General features: G+C 38.2%; 3 protein-coding genes across 4 annotated transcripts in view; 2 read left to right on the plus strand and 1 right to left on the minus strand.

Moving 5' to 3' along the window:
• The window catches only part of LOC141754781 (type-4 ice-structuring protein LS-12-like), a 409,136-nt gene that overhangs the window by 61,904 nt on the left and 323,553 nt on the right, over nucleotides 1–23,679 (minus strand). The window lies entirely within an intron of this gene.
• On the plus strand, nucleotides 3,895–8,766 carry LOC141754678 (leucine-rich repeat and immunoglobulin-like domain-containing nogo receptor-interacting protein 1). Its single transcript, XM_074613922.1, has 2 exons — nucleotides 3,895–4,233; nucleotides 6,154–8,766. The coding sequence occupies exon 2, from the start codon at nucleotides 6,162–6,164 to the stop codon at nucleotides 7,977–7,979; it is 1,818 nt and encodes a 605-aa protein (XP_074470023.1). The 5' UTR covers nucleotides 3,895–4,233; nucleotides 6,154–6,161; the 3' UTR covers nucleotides 7,980–8,766.
• vps72a (vacuolar protein sorting 72 homolog a) lies at nucleotides 10,771–18,166 on the plus strand. The gene is made up of 6 exons (XM_074613577.1): nucleotides 10,771–11,181; nucleotides 15,524–15,676; nucleotides 15,927–16,047; nucleotides 16,287–16,463; nucleotides 16,838–16,982; nucleotides 17,161–18,166. The coding sequence occupies exons 1-6, from the start codon at nucleotides 11,065–11,067 to the stop codon at nucleotides 17,549–17,551; spliced, it is 1,104 nt and encodes a 367-aa protein (XP_074469678.1). The 5' UTR covers nucleotides 10,771–11,064; the 3' UTR covers nucleotides 17,552–18,166.

The raw sequence follows: 23,679 nt of genomic DNA on the forward strand, positions 1-23,679 counted from the left end.
AAAAGACAATACTAAATGCATTCTATTAATATCAGAAATAATTCTGTTTTATCTATTTACATTTACTTTTTTGTTTGCAAATTGCTGCAGTCCTATTACATGCAAGTTCTTGCAAATTATATTATTAGATATTAGGTTATTATTATTATTTACAATATGTAAATAATTACATAACTGGCAAACCTTGCACACCCAGGTGTCCTAGGGATTTAAAGGAATGTTTCAACATTTTGGGAAATTTGCTTATTTACTTTATTCATGAGAGTTTGATAAAAACAAGCTGTAGTAATATCGTTTATTAGCACTTCTGTCCTATTTGTGTCTCATTAAATCAGTCGTACACACAGTACTGTCCAACTTCTATCTGTGGACATGTTGCTACGGAGTTTATATGCGCAAAATACCAACGTTATGTGTTGTTTTCAACTGTTACTGCTAACAATAGCTAACCTGGCTGGGGGAAACTCCATTAAGTTTTCCGACTTGTTGTATGTAACGCGGTCAACTCGGGTGTGACGTCATTCCAAGCTCCGATTTCCGAGGTAAATGGAACGCAGCATATTTCTTGGCCCAGAGCAGTATTTTGTCATCACTTTAAGGTTGCCTTGGCAACCAGCAGTGACATCAGGAAGTCACTGCACCCAGCCAAGAAATAGTCTGGCATATAACCCACGTTGAACCACAATGTGTTGGTTTTATACTTTGTTTTTTGTACAGATTAAACAAATGAGATATAGTGAGTTAGTCAGTGAGCTTTAAAGGTCCCATATCATGCTCATTTTCAGGTTCATACTTGTATTTTGTATTTCTACTAGAACATGTTCACATGCTGTAATGTTAAAAAAACCACTTTATTTTCCTCTTACTGTCTGCCTGAATATGCCTGTATTTACCCTCTGTCTGAAACACTCCGTTTTAGTGCATTTCAACGGAATTCCGTTGCTAGGCAACAGTTTGGGTCCATGTTTACTTCCTGTCAGCTGATGTTATTCACATACACTGCAACAAGAAATAAACTGGGACACATTTAGAATGTTGACGTTTAAAATCATGTGATGATCTAAATATTGTATATTTGTGACATCACAAATGGACAGAAATCCTAACGGCTTGTTTCAAACGCAGAAATTTCTGAATACGGGCTGTGTGTATTTCTCCGTATATTGATTGCTTTGATAGTTTAACAGTATTTATATAGCACTTAAACCTGCTTTATAATATAAAAGACATGAAAATCTCTTTTTACAATATGGGACCTTTAAGGGTGCTGGTAGGCAGGTTTTGTTACCTGACGGAGCCAGGCTAGCTATTTCCCTCTGTTTCCCTCTGTCTTTATGCTAAGCTAAGCTAACTGGTTGCTGGCTGTAGCTTCATGGTGTGGTAGCAATCTTCTGATGTAAATCTGCAAGAAAGCAAATATGCGTATTCCCCAAAAATGTCAAACTATTCCATGCAGATGGTGACCGTGTAATTTGCAATGTCTCTGGATAAAATTTGACTGAGGACCTTTGTTGCAAATCATCCCTCATCTCACCCTCCCCTCTTTATCTTTCAGCTCTCTACTGTACTCCATCTAATAAAAAAAAAGGAGAATTAAGACATCACAGCAGTCACCACTACAGGGAGCAGCAATGACGAAGCAAAAATGATGATAAAAATACAGCAGGATATTATGCAATTAGGAGCTTTGATTTGGCCGAGGTTGTATTTGGCGTTCGTCACTGATTTTCTCTTCCGGGGTTGGAAGGAGATTCGCTGATGAACACAGGTTCCCCGAAGGTACCAGATGGTAAGTTCCTGACTCAGCAGCAGCAGCTCTTCTTCTGTGGTGATCATGCACCTTTTGTGTCCACACACCTCAAAATCCTGCAGCTGAGCAGAGAGGCAGGCAATTCTGATTGTCTCTTTTCTGAATAGTTGCTAATGAAACAAATTAACAAGGGGAGCCGTGTGGGTGTAGTGAGCAGCTAAATCACAAATGTATAAAATGCACACATGAATTTACACCCATAATATTTATGAGGCCCACAGTCAATTATTCAGGTCTTTTAGAGATGTGGGCTGAGATGAGAGATAATTCAGTCACAGGGGGAAAGGAGAAAAAACAAACCAGAGTTGGCAATTTTAAATGCATGTTACTGCCCACCTCTTATTATGGAGACGTGACGTATTGATTATAATACTAATTGTGAATTGAGTCAGCTTTTATGTAATTGTAAGAGAATGGATCACGACAAATGGGACCACTGAAAAACACAAGGATTCATATACTGTATTTGCATGGATTGTACTCTGATCATTCATCAGTAGCGAGTATGTGGAACAATTGTTGGACCTTGTAGGTGACATCAGTTGTTGTGAAATCTAACCCTTCAAGTGCGGTTTAAAATGACCTTGAGATTTTCTGTGACTCCAAACAGCTATTAGTTTTCATGTCAGACTTGCAGAAACACATTCACAGACTTAAAGGTGCTGTTGATAACATTCAGCCACTAGATGACGCACTCTTCCTCCCCCGTTCCATTGCATTTACTTCACAACAAGTGGTTGCCATTTTGTTGCTCAACCTGCATATTTTATTGTCGAGTGTAATGAGACTCAGACAAGTGATACCAACTTTGTTTAACTTTTGGCTCACAAGCCTTGTTAGAAGTGGGAACCAAACATCAGATATCTTCCACAGAGATAAACAAAACATTCATTTTGGACCCGTCAACGTTTTTTAAAAGATATTGTTCTAGGAAAAGCCATATTTTTATTTGTATCTTTTTAAAAGCTCTGTGGATGTATTTTTTTTTTTTATATTTTACTACATAAAAATGTTATCAATAAGACCTTTAATGTACTTCCTCATATCCTCAATCAAACTAATACTACGGTAACCTTACTGTACCTACTACATCCTTAATACTTAAGTTCACCTCGCTCATTTATGGTGTGTAATTTATGTTCTAATGTTTTATCTGACATTAAATGTTTGTGTCTATTTGTATTTCCTTGTGTTTCTTTCATTTATTGTCTTAATCCCTTTTTATGTCTAATAAGACATTTTTATTTCCCACTTTAGTTTCACAGTGAACAAGCAGAACTGAGAGTCTGATGTGAACACCAAAAGAGAGGAGATGGGTGAGTTGCCATATTGGCATTCATTAAAGGTTCTCTACGATACGTAGACGGTACGTACGATATTCAGAGCATGAATATAGCAGCAAACTACCTATTTGCTATGTAAAGATATAGAGGAGTAATGTCTACCTGAGCAGAGAATGAAGTCACTCTCGCAGCTCAGCCGTCGTCATGTTGAGAGCCGTGCGGAGGCAATAGAAATGCTCCCAATCTCGCAATTAGCACCTTTAAATAATATTATATAAAGAGAAACTATGGCCTGTTTATTACTCACAGACTAGAGTGACTGGAGCACACTACACCATCAAGAATACACCATTCACTATTGTATGCTACAAAAACTATCTATGTCGTAAGTTTTTTTTTTTTTTTAAATTAGTCTCAATAATTTAAGACATAACAGAATTATGTTAGGGCTCAGTTTTGTACTAAAAGAGTAGTTAAGGTGGAGTTTTTGCAGCGTAATACTAAATCTTAAAGCTCTAAATACTAACAAGATGCAAACATCTTACAGGTGGGAGAAATTGTTTTAATTGTTTCTAACGCTACCCTCCAAACAATTGATATGTCTTCATCAACAGACCAGAGAGCTGAAAAGATATTCCTTTATTCCTACGTGTCAGTGCCCAAATTCAATCCCATCTGGTGTTTGCACCTAAATCTCTACATTTGGCTGACCTGTGAGCCTGCCTCCTGTCATCCAATGCAATGTGCTGGATGGAGTCCAGGAGCTAGTGTATATAATCCCCCAGCATGCATCAAGCGCCCGCGCGTCCAGAGCCAGGTTCTTGTTGCCATGAGGACAGTGAAGCAACAGGGAAACCGAGCTGCAGCAACACGCTTCCTCCGGAGCTGAATATTTCAGAATGGGAGGATGAAGCTTTCTTGTTGATGATATGTCTGTCTGTTTCTCTCACATTGCAGGTTTCATTTGGATGTATTTCTGAGCAACAGAAGATGTACTGTACTCTTTGAATTCTCTTCCCTTCGACAATTTATCCAGAGACAATTTCAGAAGAAAAACCCCCACTTGCAAATCTGCTCTTTTCCCACAAAATTGTTATAATGGAGCTATCACAATGACAAGCCCTCGGAACTGAAGAGACGGTGAGTCACAATACTTGATTTTCTTTTGCTTTTTTCCACAAGATCACTATAATTCTGTGCCTTTTATAAAACCATGCACTGTATTTGAGCTCTTGAAGCTGTCAGACCCCAGTAAATAACTGTGATTTCACCTTTGTACACTGCTTTCACTCTCTAGCGTGTACGCTCTCAGTGGAGTTCAGGAGGAGTCAGCCTCCATCACTCACTGCTCTGGGGAGCTGCTGTCATCACCAGCAGTCACACTATACAGTATTCCCCAACTCCATACCCATGACTGTGTCCAGATCAAATTACCACTTTAAAGATATGATCTTAAACACAGTAAGAGATGGCTTTCTCCCTGATTCACTCTGTTGGATATTAGACTTTCTAGGTGGAGTTTTCAAGGTTTAAATAATCCAGTGATTCAAATGTAAAATAATTTAGGAACTCTTTAAAATACAAGCATTGAATATGTCAAAGTTGATCAAAGAGGAATCAGTCTGCAAAGAAACACCAAATTCACTTTTAAAAATCTTTTTTTTTTTTTTACATTTAGAGACACAGCTCCTTCTGCAAACATTGTCGCAAATGTTAGTGAAATCTGTCCTACTGTAGTCTTTCTCTCTCGGTCCCTCTGCTGAGTCTGCTCACATGTTCTATAGTGTTGCATCGTTCAGCACAACAACATGTGAGGAGATCTGAGGGTGGCATCACACTTTTCTTTCCCAGCACTCTCTTGGCAATTTAAACACGTTTCAGCAAGTCACACATTTTTTGATGAGCTGATCCCTTAGTCATTTATACAGGTTTACAGTTAGTGTGCTACGTAATATTCTTGTTTCAATGTTAACAGCAATGATGTTCATATGACATATCAATATAAATTCGTTCATGAACTGTTTTTTTAAAGTTTTTATGTGATTACTGATAGCAATTTGACTCTAACTGGGTATTTTTACCACTTACAGGTAATCTTCAAGCAGTGTTATAAAACCATTGAACCTGGACATACTGTACAGAAATATAGTTTTGCTTTTGCCGCCCCCTAGTGGTGGATTAAGCAATGCTTTTTATAATCTATAGTGGCAACCGCCTACAGATGATGGGGTAATACAATTGAAACAAATCCACATTAGCTATGAGTAATGCTACATTTTTGCACATTATAATCCTGTTAAATAGATTCTACAAGTCTCTTCAAATTGCAAAAAACATGCCCACAAATGTCAAAAAGTTGTCTTTTCAGCCTTCAATCTGCTTTCACAGTAACCATAGTATCTACATAAACTAAATATAAAATGTTGAATGTAATAAATGCCAAGGATTATGTGTTCCTCTCACATACTGTGCCCAGAGAGAGATGATGTTTTCAATAATGGAGAACGGAACTGTTCAAACTCTACAGTGTGCCTTGGATTATTTGCATTTCGTACTTTTTTGAGATCATATTCCACCCATGCAATAAGCCCTTCACAAGATTGTATAAGTACACCTGAAGGATCCAAAGAGCACCTGAATGTGATTACCACAAAGACCCAGCAACACTTCTACTCAGTTGTCTTCACTGACACTTATAGTTTGACAAAGATGATTCAGCATCAACATCTGGCAACATTTGACCACATCTTCCTTTGCTTTTTGTCTTTTTCCCCCCATCTTTAGCATTTGTTAAATCTACAAAGACAGGACCGTCCACCGGCAACTGTCTGGTTATGAAAATCATCCTCCTGTTATCCAAGAGATGAGAACAAAATAAGACAATTATTTTCAGTTTTAAAGAACAGATGAATGCACTCAGCCACACCTCACCACTATCAGCCTTCTTGTATTCAGAAAGTCATATTTCCCCCATTTTTACTGATGTGATTAGTAAATATCACTTCCTCACTCTTCTCTCAGCTGTGTCTCTCTCTCTCTCTCTCTCTCACATGCAGGCAGGCCACCAGATGTTTGAGGGGATTGCCGTCCACCAATGGCTGTGCTGGGGAGCTCTCTACCTGTTGACAGTGGGGGTGGCATTATCATCTGAAACACGCCGGCCGTGTCCACAGTCCTGCCGCTGCACCACCGTGTTGCTGGAGGTGAACTGCTCCGATGGCCAACTCACCACAGTGCCCGGCGGTCTCCCACAAAACACCAAACTACTAAACTTAACGCACAATAAAATCAAGACTCTGGTGCGGCAGCAGTTCCCGACTTTGACACAACTTTCAGACTTGGATTTGAGTGACAATATAATGGCGACAATTGAAGTGGAAGCATTTCTCGGCTTGCAAAGTCTGACAACTCTGCGTCTCGCTTGCAACCACCTGAAGATTATTCCTGTCGGAGTGTTTGCCGGTTTGACAAAACTGAAGTTACTGGACATAAGCAGCAATGAGATCCTTGTTTTTCTAGATTTTACTTTCCGTGACTTAACTGCGCTGCAGTTTATCAAAGCAGCAGATAATGACTTAGTTTATATTTCTCATCAAGCTTTCACTGGCTTAACCAGTCTGCAAGAGCTGCGCCTCGACGGCTGCAACCTCACTGCTGTGCCAACAGAGGCGCTCACACAGCTCGGCCGGCTTAGGAGTCTTCATTTTCACCGACTGGGCCTCACCACCCTGCCAAACTACTCTTTCCGTCATCTAGAGCGTCTCGGGGAACTTGTCATCACTCATTGCCGCTGGCTGGAGAGCCTGTCAGGAAACAGCCTCTTTGGCCTAAATCTTACATCCTTAACCATTAGACACTGTAACCTCAGTGCTGTCCCCTACATCCCTTTGCATCATCTTGTGTATCTTGTATACCTTGACCTTTCTTTTAACCCAATCACCGACATTCGTGGGAACCTGTTTGGAGACTTGCTCCGGCTCCAAGAGCTCCACCTGGTGGGGGGATCGTTGCTACATATTGAAATCGGAGCATTCAGGGGCTTGGCGCGTTTCAAATTGCTGAATGTGTCTAGAAACCTTCTCACCACACTCGAGGTAGGAGCTTTCCATTCAGTTCACACCCTAAGAACTCTGGGACTTGATAACAACCCATTAACATGCGACTGTCGTCTGCTGTGGGTGGTGCGAAGGAGACTATATCTGGACTTTGGTGGAATTCCACCGACTTGCACCACCTCAGTCCAGTTGCCGGTAGATTTTACTAAAGCTGAGCTCCCGGGCCTGCTCACATGTCGGCAGGCTCGTATACTGAACAACAAACCTCAAGAAGTGAGAGTAGATCAGGGACACACAGTGGTTGTTCATTGCAATGCAGAAGGTGATCCTCCACCATCTGTCACATGGATAAGCCCACAGCTAAAACTTCTATCACCCTTTGGTAGAATACAAGCTCTCTCTAATGGCTCGCTGGAGGTTCGCTACGCTCAACCTCAAGACAGTGGCGCTTATCTATGTGTGGCGTCTAACGCGGCAGGAAACGCCAGCCTGCCCGTCAGCCTTCATGTCCGAGCTTTTTCACCATCTTCTAAAAACCCCTTTCTTCTGAACGGTTGGTTTGCCTTCCCGTCCGCCTCTCCAGGTGTGAATGGAAATCAGAACATCCAATTCGATGTCAAGACGTTACTGGTAGCTGCGACCATTGGGTTACTTTCATTTTTCAGCTCTGTGAGCGTATGTTTCATCTTCATGTTCTTCTGGAGTAAGAGTAAAGGACAATTAAAGCACACTGCCACAATAGCGTATGTTCCAAGAAGCGCCTTGTCAAGTAGTAACGGAGGGAAAGGCAACCATATGGAGACAAGCAGGTACACCATGAAACTAATATGAGTCAATAAGTAAAAAGCCTATTTTCACTTGATATAACTTGCTACATCCAAATGTAAAACTTTTATTATAATTTCCATTATTAGACAGAATTAATTTAATTTTAGAGCATATACAGTAAACTTGTGTCCAACAGATACTGACTGTTGATTAATTTATTTAAATATAAGCATGTTAATGCCTATGTTGTGCAAAAGTGAAAAAGACAGGACATACAGTAAATTGTGCTGGTATAAAACCTTCTGAACATTAGACTTTAAGAACATCTAACCTAGAGGTGGACATCATCGTCTGTCTCTTAATGAGACGGTAACTCCACTAGGCTATAACAAAGCCTGAATGTAAAGCAACCAAAGTAAGAAATATTTAATTAGTATAATGCATGTTGTATGTAGAGATGTAAATTATTCAGTTAAGTTAGTTTTGCTTATATTGCCTTCCTTGATGTTTATATATAGAAGCAATTTAACAACTTGTTTGTTTTGTTCTTTGGTTTCCAAAGAACAGACGAAATAGAATTTTTAATTGAAATAATTGACCTCAAATAGTAGATAGATAGAGATAACTTAAATATATAACAGGAATGTTAACCTTATATTAAGGTTAATGTACAAAATACTTGCATCTGTACAGCATGCCATTTCTTATATTTGGATAGTATTCCAATATTGTCACATTTACTGCTGTACTCATTGTTTAATGGATGTGTGGAATGTGTTTTTCTTCCCCAAATAAAGGACTTCATGAGTTTGCTTTCTAAAAGTAGCAAAAAATAAAATGATTGTGCTTTCAAAAATGTCACTTTGTTTTTTCTGGTGTGCTTATTTGTGGTTCTGGGTCCAAAATGTACATACGAATCATCAGATGCAGTAAGTATTGTGTTTGCTTCGTGAATGCTTGAGACACAGATAAAATATTTAATAGCTACTGTTACACAAGCACAAACAAAGGGGTATTTAAGTTAAGTATAGTGTAATGGTGTGCAGTGAGCAAACAAAGAACAGTATGTATCTTTGTAACGTTGAAACAAGTTGATTGACAAGGTAATCATTACAATTCTAACATGTTCATCCTCTAGACTGAACAGACACCACATGAGACATAAAACATTTACACAGACAATACAAAAATTATATTAAAAAAAAAAAAATACATTAAGCAAAATTAAGCATTAAATAACCATAACATAAATAAATCATAAATTAATCAATTAAAAAATTGAGTTAGTTACAAAGACATTCCATTGGTTGGATCATTTTCTAGTAATATAGAGATCTTTGGCATATTTGGATTTAATTAATTTCAGGGAATTATTTGTTTATTTTGCACAAATTAAGACACAAACATAACAAAAAAATAAATAATATACAGTGCAGGAAGAGGCAAAAAACCCACTGGGCTTATTTGAAGTCTCCACCCAGAGACAAGATTCATATACAGAAATAATATGACTACAGAAAGTTAAGTACAACCGAACACTGAATAAGACATTTCTAAATTACCTAATTATTACTGTTATATACTTAACATAGAGTTGAGTGCCATTATAGTAGCATGTGAAGATGGGTTGGGTCTTTATACATTTTCCCTTATGAATAAAGAATTTGGCTAAAATTTGTAAAACAATGACCATTAGATCATATGTATTGTCCTCTAATAAGACACCAAAAATAATACTATAATGATCAATAGTATAGGCATTGCTGTGGTTTTGCTACTTTCCATGAATTGTTTACAGAAAAACTGGGTATGAGAGCATGAAACAAAAAAAGAGATGCTTTGTTGTTTCAATATCACCTTCACGGAAAATGCACATTGCTCTAATCACAACATGCCACAAGGAAGTTCATCCAAATGATGTTGTTGCCATGGCAATACACAAGCTCTCCACTGGTTTCATGACAGTCAAACATTGTGTGGCTGCCATTCTAAATAAGATAAGATAAGATATTCCTTTATTAGTCCCGCAGTGGGGAAATTTGCAGTGTACAGCAGCAAAGGGGATAGTGCAAAAAACAAGATGCATCAGCTAACACAGTAAAAAAAAAAGAGCTAAACAAAGTGTAACAAAATATGAACTATTTAAATAGAAGGAAGTATAAAAATAGAAGCAGTATATACAGCATTGACAATAAACAGACTATTAACAAAATTGCAAAAGTGGAAAATGATATTGCACAGTGAGAATGAAATGAAATTCCACCTGAAAATATTACACAGTATGAATTACACCTGAGTAGTAATAATGATGATGATATTGAAATGTACCAGCCACGTGATTCAGAAGTAGATAGATAGATAGATAGATAGATAGATAGATAGATAGATAGATAGATAGATAGTAACTTTATTGATCCCGAGGGAAATTCAAGTTTCCAGCATCACAGTTCCATAGTGCAAAACATGTTAGTAAAAAGGCAGTAAAACAGTTAGTAGTGCAATGTACAAAAAAAATACCAGATATAAAAATACAAGGAAATTAAGAAAACTGTTAAAGCTGAATATAGTGCAGGGTAACAGCTGTGATACACGACTATTAAAAAGTGAATATAGTGCAGAAGAGACTGTCAAGAATCAGTATAATGCAGGGTAACTCCAGCAGCTTAGTCTATGAAGTAATAACGTGATAAGTTAGAAAAAAAAAGAAGAAAAAAAAGGCAAATTGTATACAAACTTGTGTACAGACTGTCTGTTTATCAAGTCAAAATATTATAATTTTTTAAGTTGAGAGTATTTTTATTTTGAAAACAACTTTTTACTGCAGACCGTAACCCGGAAGTACACCAACTGCTCCGGATGTATTGCTTAGCAACAAGAAGGCAGCGGCTAGTCTTAGCTTAGCGGTTAGCTGCGTACTTAGCTTTAACTCAAAGCATATTTATAACTTAAATAAATATGGATACAAACAGATAACGTTAATGCAGTAAGCGCAGTAAGTAACGACGAGGTAAAAGAGGTCCCTTAAAACAACTTGAGACAGTTTAGTTAGTATATAATATATACGTTAGTTAGCACAACACGAACACTAAGCTAGCTAGCTAGAGACCCAAACATTAGTTAGCGTTGTGTAGAGATTATTCCAGCCATCATGACTCTGGCAGTGGACCGGGAACCCAGGAAGACTGCGGGAAACCGCATGTCAAAGCTACTGGATGCTGAAGAAGAGGATGAATTCTACAAAACCACGTATGGAGGCTTCAACGATGTGAGTAAACCACACTGACAGATACACAATGAACAATATACGGTATCATTGTGCTGCTCCAGCTAGCTGCTTGATAGCTGCTCCAATAACATTAAGATTCAAGAGTTTTATTTACCATTTGCATCTATAAGTACATTGGAATTCTGAGCAGTTTACACCAAGTCTACTAGTACTTCTACTAGTACTACTACTAGTACTACTAGTCCTACTCCTAGTACTACTCCTAGAACTACTACTAGTCCTACTACTAGTACTACTCCTAGAACTACTCCTAGTACTACTACTAGTAATACTAGTCCTACTCCTAGTACTAATCCTAGAACTACTACTAGTACTACTACTAGTACTACTAGTCCTACTCCTAGTCCTACTCCTAGAACTACTACTAGCACTACTACTAGTACTACTAGCACTACTACTAGTACTACTAGTCCTACTACTAGTACTACTCCTAGAACTACTACTAGCACTACTACTAGTACTACTAGCACTACTACTAGTACTACTAGTCCTACTACTAGTACTACTCCTAGAACTACTACTAGCACTACTACTAGTACTACTAGTCCTACTCCTAGTACTACTCCTAGAACTACTACTAGCACTACTACTAGTACTACTAGCACTACTACTAGTACTACTAGTCCTACTACTAGTACTACTCCTAGAACTACTACTAGCACTACTACTAGTCCTACTCCTAGTACTACTCCTAGAACTACTACTAGCACTACTACTAGTACTACTAGCACTACTACTAGTACTACTAGTCCTACTACTAGTACTACTCCTAGAACTACTACTAGCACTACTACTAGTACTACTAGCACTACTACTAGCACTACTACTAGTACTACTAGTCCTACTACTAGTACTACTCATAGAACTACTACTAGTACTACTCCTAGAACTACTACTAGCACTACTACTAGTACTACTACTAGTACTACTCATAGAACTACTACTAGTACTACTCCTAGCACTACTACTAGTACTACTACTAGTACTACTCATAGAACTACTACTAGCACTACTACTAGTACTACTAGCACTACTACTAGTACTACTAGTCCTACTACTAGTACTACTAGTCCTACTACTAGTACTACTCATAGAACTACTACTAGTACTACTACTAGTACTACTAGTACTACCAGTACTACTCTACGAGCCTCTACAATTGCTCCTCGGGACAAATAAAGTGAATTGAATTGAATTGAATTGAATTGAATTGAATTGAAGTCAGCTTTAAGAAAAGAAAAAAGGTAGAAAGGGCACAAGGTAATTACAGTACAAAATAAGTAGCACATTCAACTCAACACAATAAATTATTAAAATATAAAACGCCCCTCAGTTTAGTCAATAAATAAACTAAACTACTCTCTGCATAGGAACGATACCCCACAGAATACAAATATACAGTATATATGCTCCATGACCATGTTAAAAGAACTTGTAGCTCTCATAAAAATATTTAGAAAAAATAAATAATTAATATATTTCACACAATTACAGAGTGGAATTACTCAGGCTGATATAATTTAACGGTCTATTTTCATTATAGCGTTACCCCAAAAGGAACACATTCTCATATTGAATCACATTAGACTGCAACAGACTATAATTGAGTTTTTCTTTCATGAACAAATGTCTATCATACCTGGGAGTTATGATAGACTCCACCCTATCATGGACCCCTCACATTGAATTTACTTGTAAGAAGATACAGCAGCGCATTTACTTTCTTCGCAGACTCAGGTCATTTGGAGCCAGTAGCCAGATTATTTTTCTATTTTTCAGTTCAGTGATTCAGAGTGTCCTGTTGTACTGCAGCACAGCCTGGCTCAGTAGTATATATGTAAAACTTAAAACTAAACTTTATAGCCAAATCAAAATCTGCACAAAGATCATTGCCCAACCTGTGACAGCGTCCTTTCAAGCAGCTCACAACAAGAGTATGCTCAGATTTGCCAACAGCATCTCTTCTGATCCCTTACATGTTTTAAATGGGGAATATCAACTTCTGCCCTCCAACAGGCGATTCAGAGTCCCTACATTTAACTGCATCAGGCTAAAGAACCCTTTTGTCCATCAGTCCATCTTGTTGCTAAATAATAATTAATGTGCTGCTAAAGACATGTAAATCCAGAGGACAGATGGTAGTTTTGTAATGGGTTATGTATGAATAATTGTGATGTGTTTTGTTTTTTGTCTGATGGGTCTTACTTGTATGTCTGTCTATGGTAACAGTATGTCTATTGTATGTGTACTTTTTCTCAAACTGAGCTGCCTATGGATGCAAAATGAATTTCAGTGCAAACTGACAATAAAGTTGTATCGTATAAGTTATCAGAGGCCACAAAAAGGTCATGCAGGACAATTCCTTGTCTTGCACAATACATGTACAAAATATTAGCTACATTCCTTCACATTTTTCATGATTTTTTATATTCCAAAGGGACTGTTTTGATTGTCCTAGTGACAGGCACCAAAAAAGGAAACAATTATGTTGATAGACAGGTCAATTAATGGACTAACTGCTTGCACTTCACTTATCAGTCACAAAAAGAAACATAGAATTGACTTCATACGCCAATATGTTTAATGTATTATTTAGAAGTAAATAGGTAAAGCAATTTAATTTGATTGAAGTGTCTCATATAGTCTTCTCTCACTGAGGGATGGGGAAAAAAATAATAATAGAATCATCTCAGTATAACGCAATACAATTCAACAGCAGCACACACTACAGTGCTGCTGATTCAACTAAAGTTGAATCAATGCCTCTCTATTGCAGGGCTGTTGTATTATTATATTCGAGCTAAGGGTACCTAATAGACACTTGGCACCCAAGTGTATGTTCATGTTTCAAAGTCTCTGCAGTATTAGAAGTGATGCAGATTTAACTGTGTTCATGCCCTCATCCCTGCAGTTAATGCCGCAGCCGATATTTAAGAAGATCATGGACTTCAGCATGGGCTTTTCAGAAATTGCTCCTTATACTGCAGTTTTTGGAGATTGGGACAAATACTCTTTAGCTTGTGTTTCTCAGGTCTGTTAGTAGGGCTTGTGAAGTGTGCTCAAAGCCATAGTAAGAGAAGAAAAATGCATACAAGATCAAAGATGCAATAGATGTTAACCGCCAACATGGAAAGGACACATCAACGGATGCGTCTACAAAATGTGCCTTCAATTAAGATCTGCAGCAGCTCTGATCATCAAAACCACCATGCCAATGTGATTCATCTGAAACTGCGACCACGACTCCAACATTTCCTGGCCCAGTCTATCTTAACAGCTGACAAATTTGTGAAGGCTGGATGAGAGTGCCAGCCTTTCCTGCGTCACACTTAAAAAGAGAGGAAAGGCTTCAGGCTATATTGTGTGTCAGAACATTACATGCTATTATTTAATATTGCAGCAACTTAATTTAAGGCTTACATTTTAAGATGCGGCTGAGTTGTATCCTCAATTTACAGTCTGGGGTAATTTTCTTCAAGCAGCTGCTGGTTCAAGGGCCAACTTGTGTAGGGGGATTTGGCAGCTGCTGCTCTGGCAGTTCTGACGTTAGTCCCAGCTGAGGTTGACAAGAGTAGCTAGATAAAAAAAATCACAAACAAATCCTGAGACGCCTCAGTCATCTCTGCTGGCAATTTGATAAAGCAGTGTGACCATGCCAGTGCACGTACTCAAATTTGAGGGCTAGCTTGACTTAAAATTCTCTTGAGTATTTTCAACTTGTTGTGACCGATGTTGGTCTTTGTCGTCACAGTTTATGTCGTCATGATTTTCATGTCGTAATTAAATTACTTTGCAGGGTTTGTCTTATCTGTGCACACAGTATTTAGGAAAATATTATTTTTCTTTTCGTTAGAGCTCTGTTAGTTGTCACATGTTTTGAAAATCTCAGACAAAATGCAGATTTTCCAGACTCTTTTAAAACCTATTGCAGATTAGCATTTAGCTTAAAATTACCCACTTTTGTGTTTGTGAATGTGATGAAGTTCAATCAGAGTTTATGTTCTTGTACACAAGGTCAGTGAGTATCTGAATTAAAAATGAACCTGCTTGTTGTACAGGATAGATTCTCCCTCTTTAAATCTCCAAGCTTAATTGTGCCTTGCTCACCACACATGCACATCACAGAACTTACCTCAGCTACACTAGCCTAATTAGTTTCAAAATGGTGACACGTCACCTGTTTGAACTTTATAAAATAGTCTGAATATAACTTACAGAAAACTACAGAGGAAATTTGGTTCACCAAACTAACTCCAGGGTGTATTCTGATTCTGAAGGTTGTTGCTTTTTGCTAAATGATGCCCTTTTTGCTTCCTTTCAGGAATCAGGAGATGACGAGTATCACGGAGAACATTCAGACACAGAGGATGAGGTGGACAGCGACTTTGACATCGATGAGGGGGACGAGCCAGACAGTGACAAGGAGGATGATGCACCTCGGAGGAAATGTCGAGTGGTCACTAAAGCGTATAAGGTAGTGACAATCATTTCAGGAGCTATCAGACTTTGAATCAAGTTTCTGCATTAATAAGTGAATACAATAATTTTCATCAGTCTACATTCATATCTGAGAGACCTTCTTAAATGACAATGCAGCATAAAAGGACTTGCTCTTGTGACTTACGAGTATTTTTGGTGACAGATTCACAACATGAACATGGAAGTGCAAACATGATTGCAATAGATGTGCAGTTAATAGGCCGTTTATCTTTGTTTAATCCAAGGAACCAATAAAGGTGGCAAAACCCAAACCCAAGAGACCCTCCGAGGAACTGAAGAAGACTGAGAAAGTTAAAGTGGAGCTCAAAAGGAGAATTCCACAAGAATTTCAAGATTTTGCAGAGAGTAAGATTGCTACGAACATCCCACAAATGCCTACACACTGTTTTCAGATGCCTCCCCATAAATGATCCAAAACTCTTCACCTTAACTGTTTAACACACATAAACCATCACCTCATAAGAACATGACAATTACAGCACAACTGCATCAGAGGGTCAGCTTTTGAATATATGGATAATTCTTTTAACAGGATTCTGCCTCTTCAGGGTTTTTTGATTACAAATGCTTTAATTATTCTTTAGCTCGGAAGTCTGTGCGACAGTCCACCAGTGAACATACCCGAAAGACCAATCTGCGCTTGCAAGAGCGTCAGGATGCCCCTCGGAGACGCAGAGGTGCTCATCGGGACCGGCCCCTTACCCAGGATGAACTGCTGGCGGAGGCCAAAATAACAGCTGAGCTCAACATTCGATCTTTAGGTGAGCACATATTGGTCAAGTTACTCAAATGTGGAGTTTTGGTTCCAAAATGTCAAATGTTATGTACTTTTGCTTTTCAGTATATGCACTAGTATGTTACAGGGATGACTAACATGAACATATGTCTGATTTCATCAGTATGATTTTTGTTTTTTGCATCGCTCCAAAAAATAAGCATAGTAGTTATCATATTGGTATTTATTTTTGGGACATATGAATAAAGGGCATCTGGGGCGAGATTGTTCACAAATCAATTTGATAAAAGAAAACTTGATAAAGCTAACAAATTCTCAAATGGTCTCAAATCTCAAGTTTCTTTTAATGACAATACACTTAATATGGATGCCCTTATTAATTTTAATTTCTGTTTGTAGAGAACTATGAACGTCTGGAGGCGGACAAGAAGAAACAAGTCCATAAGAAGCGTCGTTTTGAAGGACCAACCATCCGTTACCATTCAGTCATGATGCCACTAGTCTCTCACTCAGTCCTAAAAGAAGAAAACGTGGATGTTGAAGGGTACGTATGATCTACTGCTAGGCGTAATTGGCTTCAGAAAAATGGCTATTGCACCATTGTTTACATTTGTGCCAGCTTGAAGTAATCCGCTTCAACTCAATTTACTTTAATTATTTATCTAAGTGCATATAGTATATTTGTGTAAAAATAATGGTTGTAATTTTTCCATTTTCGAAAGGTTGGATCAGGACGTCCCTCAGACTGCACCACAAAATCCCGCCACACCTTCCCAGCAGCCTGCCGGAGGCCTGTGCTCCCGTACCTACATAACATTCAGTGAGGACGAAGCTTTCGAGGCATCATTCCCACACATCGACCAGTCGAGTCCTCCGCTGCCAGTCCAGGAGGTTTGTCCTGTCACCCACAAGGCCGCACTGTACCGAGACCCGGTCACTGATATACCTTACGCCAACACACGAGCCTTCCGCATCATCCGAGAAGCGTACCGTAAATACGTGGCTGCACATGGATTTCCAAACACTTCGGGTGCGGTGACGGGACTTGACTCTTCAGCAACAAAGGGCTCACGCCATAAAATGGTTGTCAAGCAGAGTGCTATGGCAACATAGATTAGTTTAAAAACATTTCAGGAAATGGGTCTGTGCTTCTGTTTTGAATTCATTAGTTCAGTTAGAGGGACTTGATCGAGTGACATGAGGAAAAAACACAACCAGTTTCTGTTCAACCATATGGGGTAAATACCTTTTCTTCACCCAGCTGTCTACATCTCCATACAAAGTAACCTTGGCACCAGAGATGTATTATAAAAGTTGCAGATGTTTTGGGATTTAGTGGTCACTGATTAAAGGGACATTTCAGATGTTTGGAAGTGGGGTTGTACGAGGTACTTATCCATAGTCGGTGTATTACCTACAGTAGATGGCGGTCGGCACGTTTGGAGAAACAGGCAACCAAATCAGTTGGTAAATTCCCTTAAACTGCAAAAAAGTCTTGTGTATCTGTGTATAGTAAGTCATTTTGTACATCAACACTCTGACAAATCCAGGTTGAATGGATGAAAAACTACAGATTGGCTTTGGAAGCGAAGTAGGTCTCCATCTGCACATTGGTAGCTTTTGATTTATTTTTGTTTTTAATAAAATGTCTTTTTTACGATCAATATATTTTGGTTTCTACAAATGTACATATTTCTCAACAAAAATAAAACTGCATAATTCATACTATTTCTATGAATTCTATTATCACACTTCATAAACTCAATTTTAATTTATTTAATGTTTTTAACCCGTCCATCATCATATTAAAATTAATTCCATCTGTTATGCCCTTCACAACTCCAAATCCACCCTGAATCTACCCATACAGTTAGAGTTTTGTGTCATTAAATTAGTTTAACCTTGGTTTACACAGAAGACAAATGACTAAATTTCACATTTGTTTGTTTAAAACCTTAATTTTGCAATCAGTCGAATGCCATTACTGAAATCACATGAGATAGTTTTGAGTAAACTGGGCCCAGGAGTTTAATTTTCTGCCTGTATCTGGCAAGTCATCGTGATAGTTTTAATTGATCTAAGCATTCAAAGCTGTTATTGCTCATTGCTAAATTTTAACAGACATGAAAAAACCCTGTATTGTTATTGACAGCAAACCTCGGTTTCTTTCATATTTAATGCCTTATTCCTTCTTTCTTAATGTAGTCTGATACTTCAGATTTAAATTCAAAGTTCCACTCACTGCCTCACTGAATAGACAAGAATGAATAGACACACAAATCACATTACAGTATCTAAATAAACCAGACAGCCGACATACAAGCATTTTGAATATGTCTGCGCTGGTCGTGGAGCTATTATAAAAGGTGCTATTTCAGTTCCTGGTAAATAACAGAAAATTGTTTGAGCTCCAGTCTCGAGTGTCACAGCAAACAATACCGCTTTGTTGATCCCCCTGTAGGACATTAAATGATGTTTTCTATATTTATTCTCTCAGGGTACAATCACAGAGCAACAGAGTCACCCTGAACACTGAGTGCTTGACTAGCGTGGCACCTTTGACCCCTCATACATTGAACACGAATCTTTCCCCTGCACAGCGACGTGTAGCTTTTGGCCATCTCGACCAGTCTGTGTTGCATAAAAGCCCACCGGGGAACAGAAATAATGTAAACGTTTAGTCACCCAGGTTTCAAGGGTGAATATCACGCTCCTGAAGCACAATGAGTAGCTTTCACATTATTTCTATTATTAGTTTGCTTTTCAGCCGCAGTGTGGCTGTTTGACTTTCACACTTGAGCCAGGAACATGATCAATGAAGGTGACGGCGTCACGGCTGACTGGTGAAGCCGACCTTGAGTTCCTTTGGAGTTTCAGGTACAAATCCTGCTGAGTCTGCCTTCATATCAGTTTAGCCCTCAGCAGATGGTTTAGGCATAAATTTTACCTTTGAATTAAAGCTCCCAAAATTCAGATTTGACGTTGCTGCCAAAAGGATCATGTTGCACTCAAGCGGATTTTCTCCTGCTGTTCCTCTATTTTCCTAATGATGTTGAGTAGAGCATCTCGTCTAAGCACTCAACCACGTCTTTGTTCTGTGTCACAAGTAACCAGGCTGTTGATGCAAAAAAACTCAAGCTTCATTTGATGTTGTTTACCTGTCAGCTGGGGAAAAAAAGAGAAAATGCTTTTTGCATGATCTGATGTAGAACCCCCTGACCTCTGCTAATGTACTCGCTTCAAATATCCTATTAACTCAGGTTGTTTTGTTGGTTGATGAAAAAAATAATCTGATAGGAAAAGGTACTCAAAGTAGAACCATCACATCCAGAATGAATTGACCAAGACAGTCAGATTTTGAGGTGACAATTAGTTGATTGATTAGTCTATTGGCAGGAATGTAACGAGCAACAATTTTGATAATCATTTTTCAAGCAAAAATAAAAGACGAAAGAAGAAAGTTTCAGCTAGGGCTGCACAATTAATGGAATTTTGATCACGATCACGATTTTGGCTTCCCAGAATTAAATGAACATGATCGCCTGCAATATTGGCGTTAAATATGCATGCTCCACTCATAGAAAACTCTGCTGCATAAATCAAGCGCTTTCTAAACTAACAGCTAGAGATGCACTGCCAACTTGAATAAATGCAGTTGTTTGAAGATGTTTTCACAGCAATATAAAATACATAATAGAGAGGGAATTATGACCTGATTAAGTTCTTAACACTACCACTAAACAGATTATAATATATAATTAAAACTACTCATACCAAGATTCTTTTTAATCAAAGCAAATATTTAGATAAAAATACAATCATTTATTTCCTAATCATTTGAATTGTGTTTTTATGCAAATAACCACTAGAGATAACAATAACACTGTAAAAGAATATAATTTTGAATTTTTGACGGTTGGAATTTAGCACATTATGGAAGTGAAAGCAGCGCTCAGTTTTTTAAATGTGAAATTGCAATAAAAATATGTTGTCCCTAAAATCTATGAATAATCGTGATAATAACTGTGATCTCAATATTGATCAAAATAATCATGATTATCATTTTAGCCATAATGGTGCAGCCCTAAGATTTGCTGCTTTTCTTAATAATCTTTCAGAAAACTGAATGTCTTTGTTTTTTCACTGTTGGTGGCGAAAAACAAGCAATTTCAATATGTTAAATTAATTGCGTTCTAGTTAATTGTTTCCACTATTTTCTGTTTTTATAGACCAAATGATGGCCGGAAAAATAACATGCATTGCTTTTGATAACTGATTATTTTCAAGAGTCACTTTAATGCCAAAATGCCAAATTTTTCCTGCTTTCAATTTGTCAAATGTGAGGATTTGCTGCTTTTCTGTCTTTTGTTTGATTATAGATTGAATAACATTGGTTTTTGGATTGTTGGACTGTCATACAAAACAAGATATTTTTTGGGGCTTCAGGAAATTGTGATCGCTTTTCATTACCATCTGACATATTGTAGACCAATCAATTCACAGAGAAAATAATTGGCGGATTAATTGATAATGAAAATAATCATTAGTTGCGGTCTTAGTAAGATTTATGTCCTCCATGACAAAATCCTCTCTCAAATTGCTTAAGCCTTGTGTTGGATGTGTTAGTGGACATGCAACACACTGCCAATGAGGACCTTTTAAAATACTGTCACTTTGCACAGGTGTAGGTGAACAAAAAGTGCTATTAATTATGACGCTGATCTGCTAAACTTAATAAATGAATAACTAGAGCTGTCAAAGTTAATGCAATAAAGGATAAAAGAGGTCTGTTGACCGCTGACCTCATGATCTGTGAATGAAAATGGGTTCTATGGGTACCCATGAGTCTCTCCTTTACAGACATGCCCACTTTATGATAATCACATGCAGTTTTGGGGCAAGTCATAGTCAAGTCAGCACACTGACTCACTGACAGCTGTTGTCGCCTGTTGGGCTTGAGTTTGCCATGTTATGATTTGAGCATTTTTTTAATGCTAAATGCAGTACCTGTGAGGGTTTCTGGACAATATTTGCCCACACTTTGCCCGATCCCATGTTGATAAGAGAATTCATGCTTGACAAATCTCCCTTAAAGTACACTTTGAACAGATAAAAAATGTGCGATTAATCACGATTAACTATGGACAATTGTGCGATAATCATGATTAAATATTTTAATCGAATGAGCGCCCTATTAATATCCCATTATACAACAGGCATTCACAGAGATATGAACATGTAAGAGACCAGGCTGCACAAATGACACCGTGGATAAAGATCACAAATCTACTTCACTTTTCAGACAGTCAGATGATCTCTGTCATGATACAGACACTAGTGATGAAGTGAAGAGCAGAGGCGGATCGGCCATCTGGAAGTTTTCCTCCTGGGCCGTCCGACAACCGACTTTACTTGCTCTGTATTTGTCATATGCTGAGTTGATGGTGACAGACTGATTGCACTTTGTATTAATCATGACAGTCTGTCAAACAAATTAACATCAAATGACAGAAGACCAGATCAAGAAAATCCCCCTCAGACAAATTGATTCTTTTTTTTATTTGGTAGCAAAATGAGCAAATATTAGTTATGCTAACCACAGCATAGTATACTGTGCTGCTTTGGCAGTTAAACAAGCCGTTTAGAGACAACAAAATGAATCCAGAATAGGATGAAAGGGCCGTGGACAGAGGCTAAAAAAGGAGTGGTGGGTGTAGCAGAGACACATTGTCTCAAATAATTTCACCAGCCTTTTTATGGTTAAGATGCATCATTTAGCACACATTGTACGGACACTTTGTTGTCACATTTTTCCACAGTAAAGCCCCAAAGTGAAACTGTATTCAGCACAGTGGCATAATCACTTTTTGAGGATACAGATTACAAAGAACGTGTTGCACAAAACCATGTCTGAAGATTTTGAATTGTTACGCTGTCACTTTACATCAGCAGCAACAGCGGCCGGAGCTAGATTGGAAGAAAAGGCATTTATTTTATCATGCCTTTTCAATTCTATCAACCTCAATACTTGTTTCTTTGAAAGCAACTGCTGCCCACACACTGTGCCACTTGCTTTGGCCAAGAAGAAAAAAACAACAACAACACATTTAATTCAAAAATAACAAGTTATCCCTTAAAGCGATGATGATGAATTCAGTGTCGGGCTGAAGCCAACGTCCCTGGTGGATAGACGGATGTAACGTATGCAGTCAAAAAATATTTAACCAGTAGTGTTTTTAGAAGCATTACATTGCACGCATTTCTGCAACAACAGAATACAGAACGCTTTGTCTCCCACATACTGCACAGTGCATATGGTACCAATTGAACAGTTTTCAGAATCGGAAGAGAGGGAACTGCATTATCACTCGTTCTAGTGTGGTAGTTGCCATGGAGACGAGTGTAGGTGGTGTACTGTGCTGTACTCTGTGCTGTACTCCTTCCCTTGTCCTCTCCCCTCTTCTGTTGCCCACCCTCTCTGTTCTGCTATCTGCAACATCCGCGCAACTTTCATTCCTTCATATTTGCTCAAATCCTTCTGCTCGATTTGGATTCTGCAGGACTTGCGTTGAGCAAATTTTCAGTTTGAACCACACTTGCGATAAATAAATGTGTAGCCTGCAATTAAGCCCCCTGAAAAGCAACAAATTGACACTTAAATTGGATTGAGAGCATTTTAGGCTCTACTCTTTGAGGAATTACATGTTTTTTGACATTAAAGCTATGTTAATTTAGCATTTTCTTCATATTCTTTGACTGACGGCATTTGTTGTTCCGCTTAGATCCCTCAATTCCTTCCTGTATTTTTCTTTATTCCATAAATTTGCTTCTTGCTGACCATCCAAGTTCTTGTATATGCTTTGGCAATCACTTCTTTTTGCACACCAGCTATTCTTTTATCAGTTGCCATGGAGATGTATGTGTTTCTGTGTGTGAGTGAGGGTTGAGGTTGAGAGAAAGAGTGGCAATGTTTCATTTCCAGTTTATGTTATTAGTGTATTCTTGAAGACTGCATGTGCTGTCCAGTGTCCCAAGTTAGTCTTTGACATCACTGAAGTTTGCTTCTTCCCAAATCTTTTCCTGCTTCCTATACTTGTCTTTGCGCCTTGTCGTTGCAGCTGGATCACACTTTAAATCCCAATAACAAGATCATAGTAAAAACCTCCAATTTATACCAAGAAGATAAAAGAAAATAGAAAATAATTTCAATGACTGTAGTGTAATCCATGTCACTGTCTATA

The sequence above is a fragment of the Sebastes fasciatus genome, chromosome 17 (genome assembly GCF_043250625.1).
Source record: "Sebastes fasciatus isolate fSebFas1 chromosome 17, fSebFas1.pri, whole genome shotgun sequence".
Taxonomy (NCBI): Eukaryota; Metazoa; Chordata; class Actinopteri; order Perciformes; family Sebastidae; genus Sebastes; species Sebastes fasciatus.